This window comes from Camelina sativa, chromosome 18, assembly GCF_000633955.1.
Source record: "Camelina sativa cultivar DH55 chromosome 18, Cs, whole genome shotgun sequence".
In the NCBI taxonomy this organism is placed as follows: Eukaryota; Viridiplantae; Streptophyta; class Magnoliopsida; order Brassicales; family Brassicaceae; genus Camelina; species Camelina sativa.
The window spans coordinates 17675699-17695842 of record NC_025702.1 but is presented as its reverse complement, the minus strand read 5'-3'; the positions used below and the strand labels follow the sequence as shown (position 1 = coordinate 17695842).

The 20144-nt window shown below is 37.4% G+C and overlaps 5 protein-coding genes across 15 annotated transcripts; all 5 read right to left on the bottom strand.

Moving 5' to 3' along the window:
- On the bottom strand, window positions 99-2303 carry LOC104762272 (putative kinase-like protein TMKL1). 3 transcript variants are annotated; one of them, XM_010485536.2, is made up of 3 exons: window positions 1612-2303; window positions 845-1171; window positions 673-756 (listed from the first exon to the last, which is right to left on the bottom strand). In XM_010485536.2, exons 1-3 carry the CDS (start codon window positions 2135-2137, stop codon window positions 746-748), a joined length of 864 nt encoding a protein of 287 aa, XP_010483838.1. In that variant the 5' UTR covers window positions 2138-2303; the 3' UTR covers window positions 673-745. The 3 variants fall into 3 exon arrangements, with proteins under 3 accessions (XP_010483836.1, XP_010483837.1, XP_010483838.1); XM_010485534.2 differs by having other exon boundaries at window positions 99-1171; XM_010485535.2 differs by having other exon boundaries at window positions 99-1162.
- Window positions 3627-7267, bottom strand: LOC104762271 (U-box domain-containing protein 51). 2 transcript variants are annotated; one of them, XM_010485532.1, is made up of 11 exons: window positions 7226-7267; window positions 6888-6965; window positions 6642-6801; window positions 6437-6558; window positions 6224-6345; window positions 5969-6144; window positions 5563-5885; window positions 5373-5474; window positions 4847-5284; window positions 3960-4751; window positions 3627-3867 (listed from the first exon to the last, which is right to left on the bottom strand). In XM_010485532.1, the coding sequence occupies exons 3-11, from the start codon at window positions 6775-6777 to the stop codon at window positions 3682-3684; spliced, it is 2397 nt and encodes a 798-aa protein (XP_010483834.1). In that variant the 5' UTR covers window positions 6778-6801; window positions 6888-6965; window positions 7226-7267; the 3' UTR covers window positions 3627-3681. The 2 variants fall into 2 exon arrangements, with proteins under 2 accessions (XP_010483834.1, XP_019095467.1); XM_019239922.1 differs by lacking the exon at window positions 7226-7267 and having other exon boundaries at window positions 6888-7039.
- LOC104762268 (U-box domain-containing protein 52) lies at window positions 10201-15010 on the bottom strand. 2 transcript variants are annotated; one of them, XM_010485525.2, is made up of 9 exons: window positions 14928-15010; window positions 13432-13645; window positions 13199-13320; window positions 12789-13098; window positions 12269-12708; window positions 11995-12096; window positions 11480-11908; window positions 10635-11393; window positions 10201-10542 (listed from the first exon to the last, which is right to left on the bottom strand). In XM_010485525.2, exons 2-9 carry the CDS (start codon window positions 13634-13636, stop codon window positions 10360-10362), a joined length of 2550 nt encoding a protein of 849 aa, XP_010483827.1. In that variant the 5' UTR covers window positions 13637-13645; window positions 14928-15010; the 3' UTR covers window positions 10201-10359. The 2 variants fall into 2 exon arrangements, with proteins under 2 accessions (XP_010483827.1, XP_010483826.1); XM_010485524.2 differs by lacking the exon at window positions 14928-15010 and adding an exon at window positions 13753-13857.
- LOC104762269 (probable isoaspartyl peptidase/L-asparaginase 3) lies at window positions 13570-17191 on the bottom strand. 7 transcript variants are annotated; one of them, XM_010485529.2, is made up of 8 exons: window positions 17037-17191; window positions 16491-16662; window positions 16331-16395; window positions 15836-16231; window positions 15692-15750; window positions 15396-15500; window positions 14928-15152; window positions 13570-13645 (listed from the first exon to the last, which is right to left on the bottom strand). In XM_010485529.2, the coding sequence occupies exons 1-7, from the start codon at window positions 17097-17099 to the stop codon at window positions 14933-14935; spliced, it is 1080 nt and encodes a 359-aa protein (XP_010483831.1). In that variant the 5' UTR covers window positions 17100-17191; the 3' UTR covers window positions 13570-13645; window positions 14928-14932. The 7 variants fall into 7 exon arrangements, with proteins under 7 accessions (XP_010483831.1, XP_010483830.1, XP_010483829.1 ...); XM_010485528.2 differs by lacking the exon at window positions 13570-13645 and adding an exon at window positions 13815-13898; XM_010485527.2 differs by lacking the exon at window positions 13570-13645 and adding an exon at window positions 14549-14815.
- LOC104762267 (uncharacterized Rho GTPase-activating protein At5g61530-like) lies at window positions 17356-20126 on the bottom strand. Its single transcript, XM_010485523.1, has 10 exons — window positions 19912-20126; window positions 19536-19626; window positions 19198-19451; window positions 19019-19081; window positions 18921-18939; window positions 18637-18735; window positions 18468-18545; window positions 18139-18383; window positions 17838-17994; window positions 17356-17754 (listed from the first exon to the last, which is right to left on the bottom strand). Exons 2-10 carry the CDS (start codon window positions 19594-19596, stop codon window positions 17609-17611), a joined length of 1122 nt encoding a protein of 373 aa, XP_010483825.1. The 5' UTR covers window positions 19597-19626; window positions 19912-20126; the 3' UTR covers window positions 17356-17608.

Here is a 20144-nt window from a genome sequence, read left to right as displayed (position 1 = left end):
TGCATAACACCATGTCGTTCATAATAAAAGCTATAACACACTATGCCGTTTTTTATAAACCTGTTTTTTTTCTATTTTAAATGTATTGATGAAGAAAATACAGGGTAAAAAATGTTGAATCTGTGGTTATAACATACACAAGATTAGTTCATGATACTTTGCTTAAAACCGCAAAGATCTCCTTCAAGAGCAAGAACCAGAGAGAGCGAGAGAGAGTCATGGATATTTCAGGTATCATCTATCTTGCTGCACAAACCGAGAAGGCTATAATATACGACTTGAAGGACAATATATACATTCAAGAAGATGATGTTCTATATGATTAATAGAGGCCTTTTGAGAGTCTTCGAGTCTCTTGTTGGCTAATTGGCTATTCTCTCAGGTATTCTCCAATCATGAAGTCCTGCCTAAGCAAAGCTTCGATCCATCTTCAGTTACAACTACTTCTCTGTAGACATCCACAAGCTAGAACTTGTGTATATGTATTGTATCATCCCTGTGAAGACTCTCCCATGTATAATCCGATCTACGCAAAAATGTATCTGACTGCTTGAAAGATTCAAACTTTCTCTCGTTATGTCTGTTCTACAAATTAGTGAGTTGGCTTGGCATCATTTCCTGATCTCTTCAAGTTTCCTCAATACTTGTTTAAAGCTCGGCCTAAGAGAAGGTGATCGAGAGCAACAAGACACTGCAAGCTGAAAGTACTCATGAACACATTCTTCGGTCACACCATTTCCATCTTTCACACATCTCCTAAGAATATCAGGACGGTACAAATCAGACAACAACCTATTATGATCAAGAACAGAACACGTTGGATTCTTGTTTATCGGCTCTTTACCAGAGACTAACTCAAGCATGATCACACCAAAACTATACACATCACTCTCCTTGCTTGCTTCCTTCATCTTGATCAACTCAGGCGCTTTGTATCCTTCTGCAGCTGAAGCCTCTAGAATCTCTTGCCCAGCCGAAAAGTTCAAGAGCAAATGCAAGCCGAAATCAGAGACTCTAGGCTTAAAACCCCGTTCCAAAAGAACGTTTTTTGACTTGAGGTTTCCGTGAACAATCATCCCAGTGTGGAGAAGATCAAGTCCTCTAGCTATTCCAATGGTTATGCTCAAAATATTGCTCCATCTGTGTGCGTCTATATCTCCACCTGCCAAAACTATGCTCTGTTTTTTAGAAAACATTATTGAATACTGATTAGATAAATTAATCCTCATGTTGATATTCTAAAGATTTAAAGGAAAGAGATCTATAAAGTTTTTGTCTTATATATTGTGTATAAAGAAGTGGGAAGTGACAAAAAAAAAAAAAAGTAGTTACCGACAAAAGATAGATCAATAATGGTGATCCTAGAGCAAGAAAAAACAATATACTACATGTTACGATTTTATGAAAATGTAAAAAGATAAAACAACTTCTTCTGAATTGGCTACAGTTACCAATATGATTCCATCTGACAAAATGGACTTATAAACGAAAATAGCGACGAATGGAATCAAGACAGCCAACAAGTTAAACCCATTTTTGTTGGTTCCTTTCCAATCTTTTCACGAGAAGAAACCAAGAAACAAAAACAGAGAGTAGAAAACAGAGACTTACATTTGATGAACTCTGAAAGATTCCCTGAACCGAAGAAAGGATGAATCATAAGCTTCTCTCCTCTATCCCCAACGTAGAATCCTAACGTAGGAACCAAATTATCATGTCGGACGAATCCTAACAACTCGACGACGTCATTAAACTCCTTAGAGTCTGATCTCACTGCACACAAAGGTCGAAGGAACCTAAGAACCCTAACTTTCCCACTTCTCTGCAACGTCGCTTTGTATAATGTTCCGTAGCTTGATTTCCCGATGACTTCTCCTGGAGCGTCGAGGATGTCGCAGATAGTGAGATCTTCTCCACCGTGGAAGATGGAAAGCTCCTCCTCCTCTGTTTCCGAACTAACGTCGTCTGAAAAGTCTTGTTTTTCGTAAGGAGATTCTACGTCGTGTTGAGCTTCATTGGTCTCTGTTTCTGTTCTTCTTCTGCAGAAGATGAAGATTATGGTGATGGCTATTATGATCAAGAATGTTATCGGTAGAGATATCGCAAGTAACAGTTTTAGCAAATGTGATTTTCTCATCTCATGGAAAAGTTTTAGTTTTTTTTTGGATATGGGGTATCAAGTGAGAGAGATATAAAGTTGGAATGTTTAGGTGTGAGAGAATAGAAAAGGTATGAATAATTGAAACCTTTTTTTTTGTTCACAGTAGTAGTGATACAGATAGATATGTGATGTGAATAGGTTGTGTGATGGTAGATGAAGTAAATGATGATATATAGATCTGAAACATGTTTTAGTTGTATCAATGTGGACTTATGAGTTGTTTTTGTTTGCTATTATTGAAAAATGTGTTTTTATTCTCCTCCCAAAGTTCTCAACCAATTGTGTAAAGTTTTATGACCTACCGGTATAATCCAAATTTGTTATATAGGTCAATTTATTGGAAGGACTATTTTAACTTTGTCATATTATTAGAAGTAAGATTTTGCCATTATGGCGTTGTACTTTGAAAACGTATTCAAATATTTTGTTTGGATTTTTTTTGGTACTAAATAGGTGTAGGAAATGAGCGAATTATTAACAGGTATAACTATTGCCTCCAAATTTAAGTGGATTAAGATAGGTTAGTGTAGAGTTCAATTAGAGGAAATCTGAATTAGTATGGCAAAATTATTCTCCCACGTCGAATGGTCCTTTTGTAGCCCCACCAAACACCATACGTATCAAAGAAGGCCACGAGGGGACCTTCATGTCACTCGGCTTTCAACAATCACAACTCAATATGCAACTTTGGTTTGGGAACAATTTTTAGATGTTTTACTACTTTTTCCTTTTTTTTTCTACTTTATTGCATAATTTCTATTCTGATATTTGATCATTGCATATTTGGATAAAGCTTATTCCATTTATATGTGTATATGTGTGTGGGTGTGTGTAAACTATATCTATTTTGTAATCACATTCAAGTTTTGTTAAATAATTTTATGTTTTATGTTCTGATTCTTCATGGAGTATTTTATATAAACTCAGTGTCTCAATCATTCCAGGTAGATAATTGAGAGAATTTGTTGACAATGCTCAAATATCATCTCTAATTTTCAGTATTTGTCTGGCTATTTATTATTCTCTATTTTCATATTTATGTCTTTCAGAGCTGTATTATATAGAACCCACACCATTTAATGGCCTAGGTGACAGATCTCACGGATACTACTAAGTTACTAGCCTAGTAAAATCCAACAAAATCGAGCTTGAAAAAACATATGAAACTATTATTTTAAGCATAGCAATTGTTAACTGAGACTTTTTTTTTCCATTATGGGTACAGATATAGATGTAACGAAACAAACCAATATACAAAATACAGTCGTAAAATATATGGATATATCAACACTCTTTATATTTTCATCATGCAAATGTGCAGTCAAAACCTATAATACAATAAAACAAATAAGGTACATTTTACATACAAAAAAATTCGCATATTTCATCAACGTTGATCTACTCGTGTATGCGCAAGAAGAATGGTATGACAAAAAAAACACACACGATGCATTTTTTTAAAAAAAAATGTTAATTGACGAATTAAGCCGTATAAATCTTAAGACCTTAAACCTTTACTTTTATTTAATTAGTTGTGATCTCCACTCGTTAATTGCAGAAAGCAGAGAGTGATTAGGAAGTAGAGAATGATTAGGGAAAGGCAAATCCGTCATCGGAGATTTATGATTCTTCTGAAGCCACTCCTTAATGGCACTCTTCTCGTATGTATATCCATCCGCAGCAACGCATGGATTCTCCATCACATCCTAATTTCAACAATCAAACCATAAACCAAATCAAAACCCACACATGACTAACAAAACCTGACATTAAGATATAAGATTCGATCATCATTTACCTTTGTTATTGGACAGTAGAAATGGCTCGGAGCATTATGATGATGATGGTCAATTAGGTTTTCGGCAAATATGTTTCTTGCGTTAGACGCAACTTCCTTTAACCGTTCAAGAACCGGTAAAATTTCTTTCCCTAAATCAGGACGATCACGCTTTCTCATCTCCGCACATCTAAGCCCTATCATAACCATCTCTTTCGCTTCCTTAACCGGCCAATCTCCAGCAGTCTTATCTAAGATCTCTGTAAATTTCCCGGTTTGATCTCTCAAAGCTTTCTCTATAGTATGAGCTAACCCCATCGCAGATCTAGCTGTAACTAGCTGAAGAAGTATGATTCCAAACGCGTAGATATCAGATTCAGGGGTAACCACTCCGGTTCTTTGGTATTCGGGATCGATGTAGAAGAATGTTCCGACCGGACCGGTTTCGTTGAAAACCGTTGAGGCATGGGACGGATCAAGATTAACCATCTTGGAGAGTCCTACGTCTCCGATTTTGCTCACATTGTTCCGGTCAAGGAGTATATTGGCCGGTTTAAGATCGCGGTGGACGATAGGTCTCGGTTCGTTTGTGTGGAGAAAATAAAGAGCTGAAGCGATCTCCCAAGCTATTCTGAACCGCTCGAACCACCGTAAGGGAGGCGGTTGCGGTGTGTCAGCGTTTGGTCGGCGTTTCATGAGTCTTTCCTCAAGGTTTCCGTTGTGCATATACTCGTAGATTAAGCTGCCGCGTTCAGGACATGCGCCTAGGAGAAGAAGCAAGTGTGGGTGACGAATCTTGCTTAGAATCTCAAGCTGAAGGAAACATCATCGAAAACGGCATCGTTTTTAGCAGAAGAAATAATTTTGCTTGGAGGTTAAAAAGTGAAAAAGGTTTGTTTAATTTTTACCTCTTGGTGAAACTGTTTGGTTAAGCTACTTTTGTCTGAATGAAGAACCTTGACAGCTACTGTCGTGTGGTGCAAGTTACACCGATACACGCTTCCGTAACCACCTGTTCCGATCTTAAGTTCATCGGAGAAGGATGACGTGGCATCGACGATCTCTTCCCAGTCAAATTTCATGTATTGTTGCCGTTGAAGAGGTCCGCCTTCAAGTGCATCCTCTAGCCTCTGCTTCTCTTTTCTAACCTCTTCCGCTCTTGCTTCCGCCTCAAGTTTCTCTTCGGTTTCTCTCTCGATGCATTCTCTCACGAGCTCAGCCTCATTTTCCGCTTCTTCTTGTCTCTCCCTCTCCATTTCCACCACTTCATCCGCTTCTTCTTCTCTTATCGTTAAGTTCTTGAACCTAGTAGCTTCCTCTAACCGCCGCTGGTTCAGATCTTTCATCTGAGAGACAAGAAAAAACAAATTAAAGGATTCAAATCATATTCCGATATATATCGGAAAAAACTACTTTCTAAAACTAGCAATGAACCTTTTGAGAAGCATCGATGACTTCGCTTTGAGCAACTGCATACATTCCTTTAATGTGTCGAAGTTCAATCTTTAGCTTCTCTAACTCAAAGTCTTTATTCATCTGCATGTTAAGAATCACACATTAGTAAAACTTAATGCATAACTTTAAGACTCATTTGTCAATTGGTTTTGAGAGACAAAAAATAAACCTGGCTACTAGATGAAGTAGGGTCACTATAGGTACTTGAGCTTGAAGCCTCTTCCATCTGAGAGCTTCTCCAGCTTTGGATATCACTTCCTCCATACCCAATCCCCGAGCTGTTTGTTCGGTAAAATCCCTTCTGGTTCAGTAACTTCGATTCATCCACATCTAAAGACCCGGCTCTGTTATGACGATGATGATGCGGATGATCATTGTTTTGTTTTACAATGTTTGTTCCAACCTTTTGGTTCACGGTTGAAAGTGCTTGGATTCTTTGGAAGAGTAAAGGTGTAGATGTGAACTGATGACTCGATGTCGAACTTACTGACCCTAAAACGTTTACAAAACCTAATCAAATCAAACAGGTATAAAAACAAGTTTTCATTTTGTGTCCTACGGAGTTAAGTTTATACCTGAATGGCTACTTGAAGAGAACCGGCTTTCACTTCTATCATCAGCAATGCTTGTTTCGATGTCTACATCTGATTTACGAACATTGAGAAGCTTTCCTTTAGAGATAACATGAACTGTACAAAATCTTGGTGTAACATCTGAAATTCTTGAAGACAAGTTGCTTCTCTTCAACTTCCTGCAAAAGAACATAACACTTAAAGAATCGATCGAAAAACTCATAGAAATCGAAAGTTAAGAGAGTGTTAAAATGTTACCATGAGAATATGATAGAAGAGGAAGCTCCAATGACTAGCTCACTAATTCCATGATCTTGAACTGCTTTAGAGATTGCATCAGCTACATCGTCTGATTCAAGCACCATTATATCCAATTGAACCTTTTATACATTTGTCACATTTCACAAGATTTCAGATTCTCAACAATAGAAAAACGAAAACAGCAACTGGAATCAACTGTGACTCACATACCTCTCTATGAGCAAACATGTCTCTACTTGGAAGAAGCATCTCTCTGGTTTTTCTATCAACATCTTTCTTGTAAACTGTTGTGGTCGAACTCGAATCTTGTCTTCTTGTCGTATTCGAATCTCCTATTTTTTACCAAACAAATCAGATCGAAATTTTGACTTAGTCAAAGATTGCAACTTATGTAAAGTCTCTATATATAACTTACTAGGTTGGACATGTAAGAGCTTGAAGACGACATGTTCTTGAGAAGCAAATTGTTGAAGTGCCCATCGAACAACGCCTTTGGTTTTGCTATTGTTCCCTTTGATCGCAATCGCTACGAGTAAAGCTCCGTCTCCCATTTCTTGATTTTCAACGGCTGAGATCTGATTACCATCATCATCATTCATCCTCAGGGTTTTAAGGGTTTGTTGAAGTGGTTATATAGAGTCATAGAGAGATTTGAAGATACCTGATGATAATTTTGACTTTGAAGCTTCAAGCTTCGGTTTCCTTAACCTCGTCTCGTCGTGCAGATGAGCTTAAAGAGCTTAAAAAGAGACAAAAACAGAGAGAAGAGAGAGTCATGAATTGGTCTGGTTTTTATGTTAATTAAAATGTAATTTACAGAGACATTTTCTGGACAAAAACAAAACAAGTTGAATCCTTAAATGGATATAATAATTTATATATATGAAAAAATAATAAAAACATGGAACCAATTCAACGGTTAAGATCAATCATCAGGGTTTAATTAAGGTTTGTTTTAAGCAATGGTTCCAGTTCCAGATAAGATGTGTGAAGAGATACCTATTGATTTTTTTTACTTCAAAGCTTTTCCCAAACTTGTGGGTGGATGATGATGATGATTCAACAGCTTCTTGACAAATGGAGATAAAGAGAGAGAGAAGAAGAAGACGACGAATCAAATTTGAGTCAGTGAAGAATGAATGAATCTTCCTGATTAAATAAATGGGAGTTATATGGAAATTTATGCGCAAACCAGTTGAATTTCTAAAGGATATATGTATAATAATCCAAAATTCAAAAGAAGTAATGATTCTAAAAAGAAAAAGAAAAAAAAAAAAAAACCGAATAATTGAAAATGTCAAAGGAAGAGTTTTGTGTGTGTGAATGAATATGTAATGTCTTTTCCGGTAAGTACTAACTTAAGGTTTTTGAGTAGAAAACGTGATGACGTTCAAAGTCAGAACAACTTGGCTTTTGTCGGACTGCCAACTTTTTTACATTGTTGACTTTTCAATCTATGGGGGTTGTTTGTTTGTTTGTTCAATTTATGAATATTTAGGTTTCATTTTCAGCCAAAATACAATTTTGTTTTTGATTTTTCTCGTTCAACTACAAATATGTCAATAAGGTTTCATCTTTTGCGAATCTTTTTTTAGTGACATGAAAGAGAATTTTTCGTATGACTATTTTCTTCTAAACGTTTGACTAATGATATTAAGTTACGTAATAAAAAGAGTTTTCAGAAAGTAATAAACGAATAATGACATAATTTGTGAAAGCTTCTGTCTTATACCTCTCTGCATCGGCACCTCCCGGAAACTTTTTTTTTTTTTTGCGGCGAAAAACACAACTCAAAGCTCTATAGATAAGACTCACCTTGTAGTATGAACTTCCCACATATAGATGTTAAGGAAATTTCGGTTTCATTTCTTGTATACTCCATAATTTCATAATCTTAAGAACAAATATGTCCCAACGAGTGTTTTAAAGTATCGTCGATCTCACCTTGTGGTATAAATTTTCCACATATCTCTGCAAGGAGCTCATTTCTTGGACGTACACTCCAAATTTTTCATATTTTAAGCACAAATATGTACCATCAAACTTTTGAATCTCAAGTACGAATATTCACCGTTTTAACATTGAGATTGGCCGTGGTGTAATGAATGGATGTCATCATTGTCAAACAAGACGCTTGACCTACTCATGAATCATAATATATATGACAAAAACCAACATGATGCTAGTTCTTGATAAAAAAAAAAATTGAAAATCTTAGTAGACATTATACGTTACTTTCTTCAGAGAGTTATGCAAAAACTCAAAACATAAGTATGAAACAGAGATAAATAAATAAAACCGCATTATTTTTCATTGGATTACCTGTGGATGTCTTTATAGTCGATTCCAATACGAAGGTAATACATGTGGTACTTTTTAGCATTTATTATGTGCATTCAATAGCATTTAAAGTTCGACGAAATAGCCGGTGATAGTTATCTTATCTGAGATGCGGATGTTAATTAGAAGAAAACACAAAATTATGCGTTTGATTAATACAGTTCTAACTTTAAATTTTGATGATGTGAATTTTTTGACCCTTCAGTAGTGGACGTGTTTGACATGAGTTGTAGTAGGTGCGTTGTTCTATCTGCTACGGATGGTCCAAAACCTACATATCAGTTCTATTTGGACTAAAACGAGTTTATTTTGTTGACTGGAAATTTGTAGTATAAATGGTTTGTATTACTGTCAATATCATGTTTATAATTCGAATTCAGTTTATTCAACATTTGTTTTAGCTAACATAAATATTAGAAATATATAGAATTTGGAAACATGAGACAGATTCCAGAACACAAGAAAACTAAATCAAAAGACATTTTTTTCTCTCTATATTGTTGTAATCTTGTAATCTCATCACACAAAAGAAAAATCCCCGGAACAGAGAGAAACACACAAAACAAGATTAGAGTAGTAACACATTAAACGAATCCANTTGCGGCGAAAAACACAACTCAAAGCTCTATAGATAAGACTCACCTTGTAGTATGAACTTCCCACATATAGATGTTAAGGAAATTTCGGTTTCATTTCTTGTATACTCCATAATTTCATAATCTTAAGAACAAATATGTCCCAACGAGTGTTTTAAAGTATCGTCGATCTCACCTTGTGGTATAAATTTTCCACATATCTCTGCAAGGAGCTCATTTCTTGGACGTACACTCCAAATTTTTCATATTTTAAGCACAAATATGTACCATCAAACTTTTGAATCTCAAGTACGAATATTCACCGTTTTAACATTGAGATTGGCCGTGGTGTAATGAATGGATGTCATCATTGTCAAACAAGACGCTTGACCTACTCATGAATCATAATATATATGAAAAAAACCAACATGATGCTAGTTCTTGATAAAAAAAAAAATTGAAAATCTTAGTAGACATTATACGTTACTTTCTTCAGAGAGTTATGCAAAAACTCAAAACATAAGTATGAAACAGAGATAAATAAATAAAACCGCATTATTTTTCATTGGATTACCTGTGGATGTCTTTATAGTCGATTCCAATACGAAGGTAATACATGTGGTACTTTTTAGCATTTATTATGTGCATTCAATAGCATTTAAAGTTCGACGAAATAGCCGGTGATAGTTATCTTATCTGAGATGCGGATGTTAATTAGAAGAAAACACAAAATTATGCGTTTGATTAATACAGTTCTAACTTTAAATTTTGATGATGTGAATTTTTTGACCCTTCAGTAGTGGACGTGTTTGACATGAGTTGTAGTAGGTGCGTTGTTCTATCTGCTACGGATGGTCCAAAACCTACATATCAGTTCTATTTGGACTAAAACGAGTTTATTTTGTTGACTGGAAATTTGTAGTATAAATGGTTTGTATTACTGTCAATATCATGTTTATAATTCGAATTCAGTTTATTCAACATTTGTTTTAGCTAACATAAATATTAGAAATATATAGAATTTGGAAACATGAGACAGATTCCAGAACACAAGAAAACTAAATCAAAAGACATTTTTTTCTCTCTATATTGTTGTAATCTTGTAATCTCATCACACAAAAGAAAAATCCCCGGAACAGAGAGAAACACACAAAACAAGATTAGAGTAGTAACACATTAAACGAATCCATCGTACTTATTTGTTGAGTCTCTTTCTCACTATTGTTCATTAGATTTCCACTCCATGATTGCTGAGTAAAGTGTGTAATTAGCAAGAAGGTTCTTGTTAGGCAATGGAAGGTTCGTTACCGGCGACGTATCTTTCTCTCTCAGCCATTCCTCGATAGCTTCTCGATCGTACGTGTATCCATCCGCAGCCACGCACGGCTCGTTCATCACTCCCTGTTTTCAACACCACAAAATTAGGTTAAAATCAGAAAAGAGTATTTCTTGTGTTACAAGTAATTAGTCACGGTTTTAGGGTTTATTATTACCTTGATGAGTGGACAAATGAAGTGAGATGGAGGACCAGACAGAGTCCTCGAGAGAGAGTTTTGAGCTTTGTCGACGACTTTCCTAAGCCGCTCCAAAGCTGGGATGATCTGATCTTTAAGATCCGGTCTGTCTCTGCGTCTCAGTTCCGTACAACACAGTCCCAGAGCAGCTAACTCACGAGTCTCACTAATAGGCCAAGTCCCAGCTTTTACATCCAACAAAGCCATAAACTCAGCATCGTCCCCAATCGCTTCTTCCACCATATGAGTAATCGCTATAGCCGGTTTCGCCGTTATCAGCTGTAAAATCACAACCCCTAGAGAGTACACATCTGATTTAGGTGAGATAATCCCGGTCCGCTGATACTCAGGGTCGATGTAACAGAGCGTTCCCACGGGACTTGTTTTCTTGAAGACTGTTAGTTTAGAAGCTGCGTCGTCTTGGTTAACCATTGTGGAGAGACCAACGTCTCCGAGTTTGCTGACGAAGTTGTGGTCAAGCAAGATGTTTCCTGGTTTGAGGTCGCGGTGAATGATGGGTCTAGGCTTGGATTTGTGGAGGAAGACGAGCGCGGAAGCTACTTCCAAAGAGATCCTAAAACGCTCGAACCAAGGGATTGGAGGAGTGTCGTTCACTAGCATCAACCGGTCATCTAAGCTTCCGTTGTCCATGTACTCGTAGACGAGACAGCCTCGTTCGGGACATGCCCCGAGGAGGAGGACTAGGTGAGGATGTCGGATTTTGCTCAAGATCTCAAGCTGTCAAAAGAGAAACACCAAACATTTAGACAACATTGGCTTCATCCTATAGATGTTTGCTCAATAATATATACAGATCTTCTAACCTCTTGATCAAACTGTTTAGAGAGCTGAGTTTCTCCTGCGTGAAGGACCTTAACAGCGCCTGTCGTGTGATGCAGATTACATTTGTATACGGTTCCATAGGCTCCGATTCCAATCTTGAGATTTTCCGCGAAGTCAGAAGTCGCTGCTGCGATTTCTTCCCAGGTATAATGTTGGTATTGGATCCCGGGAGAGACGAGAGAAGCCTGGAGCTTATCTTTCTCTCTAGCGTCACGCTCTGCTTTGATCTCAGCTTCTCTTCTATGTAAAGCCTCTTTCATCATGAGTTCTTTAACCTTCTCTGCTTCCTTCATCGCCTCTTCGTACCTTTGCTTCTCCTTTGATGCTGTATCTTTCGCTACTTCTTCCATTTCCTTTAGCTCCACAAGCTTCTCGGATTCCATGAACCGCCGCTGGTTTAGCTCAGTTAGCTGCAACCAAATCAGGAACACAAAAATCTTAACAAAAAGCAAAAAAACGCCAAGGTCTATATGTGGCTCAAGAATTTGAATGAAACCTTATTCGAAGCATCCACAGTCTCGGTTTGAGCCATGGCATACATCTCCTGAACATGTTTCAGCTCAGCTCTCAGCTTCTCAATCTCAAAGCTCAGATTTACCTACACAATCAGATTCAGTTTTAGTTTTGAACCAAAACATGTTCTGCCTCTCTAGAGATACACAATCAAAGATCAAGACTCTGATTCAGCTAAACAATATGGTGACTCTAGACTCTGACTCTCAATTCTTGACACCAGAGACAGAATCAAGAAAGAAGACAAATCAGTTTACCTGGTTATCAGTCACGGAATGGACACTGAGGAGTCCATCAGACATGTTAGAGGCACAATGAGAAACAAAAGAATAGTTCTCAGGAACCACTGCACCCCAATCCATATTAGCTAGCTCGTGGTTGTTGCTCGAAGACGAGCTCATGATCTCTCTCCGATCCTCGTGATCTCTCCATTTAGAAGCCCAGCTCATCGCGTGATACGCATCTGTTCCCATTGGAAACGAGGCACTGAAGCTCTCATCCTTATTCTTCTTCCCTTCATTACCGCTTTGTACAATCTCCATCCCTCTCCCTCTAGATACTTCCTCTTGGTCATTCTCACTAGAACTCGTCTCCATTTGAACCACCGCGCTGGTGCTCATCGAATGTTTTGGTGCAGGAAAAAAAGGAGAGACTCGGGATTGAGCTTCCGAAACAAACGAGAGAAAGTCTTGGTACTCTGTTTTCGAGTTTTTACAAATCAGAAAACTGACAGTTTTAAAGACTTAAAGTTTCAATTTAATTGATGTCACCACTTACCAGAAGGGAGTCTAGGACTATCAGTGGAGCCACTCGTTGAACTGCTTCTCTCGGTTCTTTCGAATCGTATGCTTCCGCTAGCGTCTGAATCAGAAGGACGCACGGAAGCTAGTTTACCCTTAGAGACCACATAGACTGTGCAGAATCTCGGGACAGCTGTTGCTATCATAGATGACATATCGATCTTTCTTGAGAAGAATCCGCGAAGAGACATTCCTATGACGAGTTTGGTGACTCCTGTTCCAGCGATCTCTTCCGCTATCGCAGCTACAGGCTCGTGTGATTCCAGCACCAAAATCTCTACATGCACCTTTTTTTTTTTTTGTTCCATATGATACAAATTCAGATTTTGGGGAAAACAGAACAAAATAAAGAGAGTTTTAGATTTAATCCTTGAGACAGAATCATACCTTTCTCCTTTCGAACATTTTCTTGTATGGACGTAGCATCTCGTTTGTGTGCCAATCCACTTCTTGTCTGTAAGCTGATACTACATCGTCTCTAAGCTCTGACACAGATATCGCATTCCCCACTGAAATCGAACCATATCCAATATAAGAACGACTCATTCCTTGTAACCAAAACATTGATATTTTTCATAAATTATAAGAAATTCTCTGAGTCTTCTTAAGTCAATACTTACTTGGGGTAGGGATGTAAGTGACAGGAGGACGAACATAGAGCAATTTGAAATCAGAGAAGCCTTCAGGTACGAACTTCTCAAGAGCCCAAAATGCAACGTATTTGCTCTTCTTCTTTCCATTAATGGCTACCGCTACAACAGGAGATGGTGGAGGAGGTAGAGACAAGTGTTCGCTTAACGCTCTTGCTACTTTTTTCTCTTCCATTGTTTAATCCTGAAACTTAAAAACAGTGTTTCAGAGTTTGCGATAGAGTTGAGAAGATTTTAGATGTAAACGTAACAGAGCTGTTACAATGGAGATTCAGGCAGAACAGAGCTTACCGTCTAGTTCTGTTCAAGCAGAGGACGAAGGAAGAACCCTAAGGTTGGTGATCTTAGGACATTTTCTTAAGAAGAAATAATTGACGGAGAAGGAAGGATTAGGACACAAGCAAGCACGTTGTTGCCGCCACAATCCCCCATTTATACTGTTTGTATAGTCAGCTCACTAATTAATTATTTTATCTTCATACATTCAAACAATAATACAAGACATTTTCTCTGTTTTAATTTTCTTTGGAATTTGATTAGTGAAATAGCTTACTATATCAAAATCGTTATATTCGCTTTTACGTTGGTATATACCTCGGGTTGCAGTTTATGTAGTAAAATAAACAAAGTCAAACATATAAAATATTCAAACATAAATTCTTTAGAAAAAAATAAAAGGAAAACAATATGTCGAGATATCGGGATAAATGAACTACAATAATCTTTTTTAAAACATAGATGTTAAAATGAAAAAAAAAAAAAAAAAAACTTTGAATCCATCAAAAAGAAAAATGACTTTAACATTGGTTTCTCAAAATAATTGAAATTTAGAACATACACTTATTATTTAGTTTGAGTTTATGGACTAAAATCATTAGATAATGAGATCAAGCTTGAAATGATAAGATGTCAATCTTAGGATTTAGTTGCCTACATGATTCTCCTCAGTTTTTGTCACGTCTTATTTTTTTTTTTTTAACTAATTTCTTAACTTTATGATAATAATAATAGTAATAATAATACAAAAATTATACTAACATACAATTAAAAAAAATTGCAACAACTCGATATAGAATCGAAAAGGATATACCTAGGAATTCTCCTATTTTATTTATGCGCTCGTGTAATCAATGAAATTACAGAGAAAGTCAACTATTGTTCATATGTTTTGTTGTTTACTGAGAAAAACATATTTCCTTAGTTTCTGTCTGATCAATTCAGACAGATCCCAGAACAGAGTTTCCTATGTTTTTTTTTCTTTAGCAAAAGCAAAAGAATACTTCGGGATACTCCAAACAAGCTTGCCATTCGGTATTTCCATACGTGAACGTCGTGCCGTATCTTTATTTACAAACTACAATGAGTTTTTATCAACCTTTCTATCCTATTATAGTATTATTGATCCATAACCAAATTTCAGGAAACTGAGTTTCATAAAGATTAGTAGTATAGTAGATACAATTTACCGGTTTCAAGGAAGCACTGTGAAGACTTGAACATCGTCCATGTCAGGGTTCTGGACTGAGTACTGAAACGTCCAGCCATGGCAAGCTCCTGCGTGAGACCCGTTCTTGTCAACAGCTACTACGGCTCCCACGAAATCTGTAAACTTCCTTGTGATTCTCGAGATTGCGTCTTTAGCAGCTTCTTCTGGTTTCATTCCTTGTCTCATACTCTCCACGACTTGGTAACTAAAACCTCAACCAAGAAGAAGAAAATTTATAATAAGTTTGATTTAACACATGAGCAAGATAATAAGCCTTTTAACTTTTACATGTCATACACACTCAAGATTCAATTTTAGAGCCACAAGAATTAGACGAGATTCATTAGTGACCTTCACCGAGAGAAACCTATCTTGGTCATTAGATTGCATTAAAGATAGGAACAAAAAACAAAAGTGTTCTTTTGTTAAAGGAGATTGGGTAGTTTACCAAGGGAGGAAGCGCATCATGGTGTCACCATCTCCAGTTGCACCACATCCACCTACTTCATCATCAGCATAGGCTGATGAACCGACAATAGGTCCATCACCAACCCTGTGTTTCACAATCAAGGCTTCAAGTTTTCAGTCGAATCTTTACATGATATAAGGATTAAGTAACCTATATTGATAACACATGAAATCCATTTTGGGCATATTTTTCAAACATTTCGAACAATTAGGAGGCAAATGAGATAGATAGGGTTGGTTTAGGTCAGAGACAATGGTCGGTTTAAACAGCATTACCTTCCAGGAATCTTGAATGTGGCTCCATTGGTCGATGTCCCAACAGCTATATGTCCCATCTATTGGAAGACTTACACTCAGAAAGTCAGAATTTCTCATCATGGAATCAAAAATGTATAGAGAATGTAACTGAACTCATCTTACTTTGTCAATGACAGCCATCGATATGGTATCGTGATTGTGAGGACCAACAAGAGGAGGTCTATACTCAATCTTTCCCATCTCGCAAGATTCAGTGCGTTTTTCTCCAGAAACAGTCATAGCACCATTGTTTGGCTTGTACGGTCCACAGTCATTATCAGGGACTACGTTCTTCCTGAAATTGGGCTGACATCGATTCTCTTTCCAGTCCGACCACTTCTTTACGGATTCAGGGGAGCTTAGGTTCATGGGTCCAGGAAGACCCATGGAGATTGCAAAGGCTGATGCTCCTTCTCCAGCCAGCAACGTGTGTTGAGAGTATTTCATCACTAGATTTGCAGCTCTAATACCGTCTTTAACATACCGCATTGCAGCAACAGCTCCAACCTCCATGGTCACCTATGAATGTCCTTAGCATAACCCAAAAAATGTGAGTCCATTCTTCAAGATCTTGATTCGAATGGGACTTATATAGCGAGATACTGATGAATTCATTACCCCATCCATAACTAAAGCATCAATCATGGTCTCACCATTCTCATTTGGACTTCCACCAGGCCCAACTATCAATACCAACAAAGTGAATTTTCACTTTCAGAGAGTAAACATTACAGAGAAGTAAATTCAAAAGATAGCACCAAGATGACAGCCCCCAAACCTGTACCGTCACAGCGAAGTTCCTCACAAGCAGAACAACCTTCCACAACAGCTTCTACTGCAGAGCTCCCATTATCAACTGCTCTCCAAGCGGCTCTAACAGCTTCAAGAAAAGGCCAAGTACTCACCACTACAGGAAACTTGTCAGATCTCACCAATTCCGCTTCAGCTACCTGAAACCAACCATTCATAGATAAACCCAGTTTGTTATACGAGAAATTTCCAAGTCTAGAAAAAAAAAAGTTTAATACGGATTCTGATGATTTAGGCATTGAATGAAACATTGATCAGTATTCAGTAGTACCCAAAAGTTAATTCAATAAGTATATCAAAGTCCAGCACACAAACAAACAGCAAGTGATTCGATTTAGCAAAAAGCACTCAAATTTAGCAAAATCTAGCGTCCGAAACTAGAAAATCAGAGATATATCCCCACCAAGAAGTAGACAACCCAATATACGGGATCCACCCAAGTCTTAAAAGAGATCAAAGATCCGATTTTTCTTTCCCAGTTCCAATTGGCTTGAGATTTTCAGATAGCGCTTACCGTTAGTGGAGGCAGTAACAGAAGAAGAGTACAGACCAAAGTCAAAGGATCGCTTCTCGCCATGGGTGTGACTCTGTGAGCTCAAGAAGCTACAGAAACGACAAATGTCTGCTACGTTTTGACTCTAGAGGTCCATTGGCCGTCTCTAGTCTCTACTCATGAGTCAACATGTTCGGTTTAATCGGTTTTGGTTTCATTTGGATTTTAACTAACCGATTTGTTAACCAGCGGTTTATCTAATTGGAGCTTTAGCGTCAAACTTTCAGCCAAGTCAGGTTACGTCCGGTGGTTGCTTTCTATGATAAGGAAACAATCCGAATTCTTGATTTCTTATAAGAAAAACTTATCTTTTTAAATCATCAGTTTCTAAAGTCTAAAACTTGTTACAGAATAACCAATGTGAAACGAAAGCTTATTTACTGAAATCACTAGTCAAATCAATCATCATCCAGATCAAAATGCATATGTTCTTGTAACGGTTATCTTCTTCTGGTTCAGTTCGGAAATTGTGGAATCATGAAAGGAACTGGCGACTTGAGAGAAAGACTGGTTTATTAAACCCTTTTTTGTTTTCACCTCCATATAGTCTCGTCTGCATCCGTGAAAATCGCATTGTGATGTTCAATTAGGCACTGCACAACCTCGACAGCTCCAAAATCAACTTGAACGATATCATCTAGAGAGATTGATGAAGATGCATCTAGACCTTCTCCTTCGTCTGTCAACAACCATGAAAGATATTAATGACCATAATAGAACTTTTTAATTCAAATGATAAACGTTTAAGAATTTTGTGTTTACCTGAGAGCAAGTCCCATGGAGTAGCAGTTTCAAAGTCGTTACTTTTCTTAGGACTCCTCGACGGGCGTCTCCAGTATTCCCGGTACGATTCAGGCCTTTTGTCTTCCCGCCACATGATCACAGGAGCCATCTCCATAGCTAGGCTATGCGAATCCATCTGACAAAATGCAAACAAATGATTTCTCAATATTTAGATTACATATTTGATTCCTGAATATTGGAAGTTTATGAGAATCTAGAATCAGATATTAGTGTTAGTTTCTTACTATTTTGAGTGACTATAGATAAAGGAAATTCTTACCTTGTTAAGTAGTGATTTCTGGCTTACACGAAGCAATAGCGCTGTTATGAACTCCAATGTATTATAGTTCGCATTGGAAAGCTTTTGGAGGGACTTTTTCATTCTGTGTACGCTTGACCTTGCATCTTTGATTTCATTATAAAGCTCAAAAGTAGTTAGTGGTGTCGGAAGGCTAGCAAGATAGTACTTCATGAGTGCAGCGACATCAACTGGATTCACACCCTCAGGTATTGACGCTCTAGGATCTGCCAAACAAGTGATTAAACTAAAATAAAATTTTTCCCTGAGCCATGAGTGTCGAAAAGAAAAGTTGTTGGAATGTTGGTTACCTTGATTGTACGTAGAAACCAATTGATGAATCAACTTTTTGTCTCCTTCGGCTTTGAACAAGCTCGGTGAATTAAGTCCTGAAAAATATACCACATTGATAAACTGATGTGAGAAGGTATGATGAGCTATAATAAAAGCCTTAGGCGTGATTGGTCAAAACATTATTACCTGTTAGTATGAGATAATCTGCGCATTTAGTCAGTATAAATGGAATAGGCCTGCTTGACTCCTGCCGCTGGACAGTGTTTTCAATCGCAACACCAAACACTGAGCGCCAAAAAAAAAAATCATATAGTGTTACCCTATTTTCCAACAAGCCGAGGGAATCTTAATCACTAATAGCCATCTCAAGAAAAAGGATAAATCGGAGACCATAGACCATAAAATTTCCGATTAACCAAGGTTCATAAACCGTTTAATCTCATAAATCGCAATGGTCAGCATTATCTTACCATCTGAGCTGGCAACTCCCTGCAGATTATAAAGAACATATATTAGAGACCAAACTCAGATCAACGGCATACAGTAATCACATGTCAGAATCAAATACCTTCTTCCACCTTTCTATATCCGTCAAAATGGTCTTGCTCTTTTGCGCAGTCTTTTTGGCCGCCTAAAGAGAAAACAAAGATCAGAGTATTAAGCTGTCAGAACTTAGAAAGTGAAACTAAAAACACATTCTTGTCGAGAGTAAATTCNTTTTCTTCGTCACAGGCTGGTGACGGTAACAAATGTGTTGTAGGTGCCACGTGTATCTAGTTTTCTCTTACATAATAGGNTGACCAAAGTCCCGGTTGTGGCAGCAGCTGTTATGAGGTGTTCTTGCACAGCATGTCTAGTTGCAGGCTGCTGAAGAATAGCCCACCGGCTTTTAAACATCGTGCCAACTCTTTCTGCAACATCAGTAACATTCACTTTCGCATCCTTAGCTACTTCCCCCACAAAACTACCAGCTGATTGCCTGGCTTCCCTAAGCTTCGTTCCTAATTCAGTAAAAAACATAGTAAGCTTTCCACCCAAACACACACACACATACACAAAAGGAGAGAGGTTAGTAACAATCAAACCTGATGAAGAAAAGAATCCACTAGTCTTCTCTTGCCATTGTTGTGAGATTAGAGAAGGCATTTTCCAATATACCAAAACCTTCTTTTGGTTCTGAAAAAGTAAAACAACTCTCATAAGCGTTATCATCATCGGTGTAATCAATTTCATAATTCATCTAAAAATCGTAGACTCCATTTCATCTTTCTACTACAGAAGACTAAAAAACCTTAAAACCTCAGATTAATAACGAATTCAACGTCAACGATTAAAAAAAAAATCAAGTCTTTTAACTGCAAAAGGGGATAACATTATAGGAACACAAACCCTAATTTATATTATCAAACCAATCAATCAATCAAAAGAACAAACTGAACAAAAGCAAACCGATCATCAAACCTTTGAAAAACCCCAGAAAAAAATCGAGATATGTGATGAATTGAATCGAACTAAAAACCCCACAATTCCTAGATACGATCAACGACGACGAAGACGAGAGAGAGTCCGCGATACGATGAAGAAAAAAAGGGAATTGATCTCGCACTCCAGGAGAACAAAAGAAGGTTCCACCTTTTTTAATTTCCCCCTGGAGAGAGCAGATATTAGAAAAAAAAAAAAAAAAAAAAAAAAAA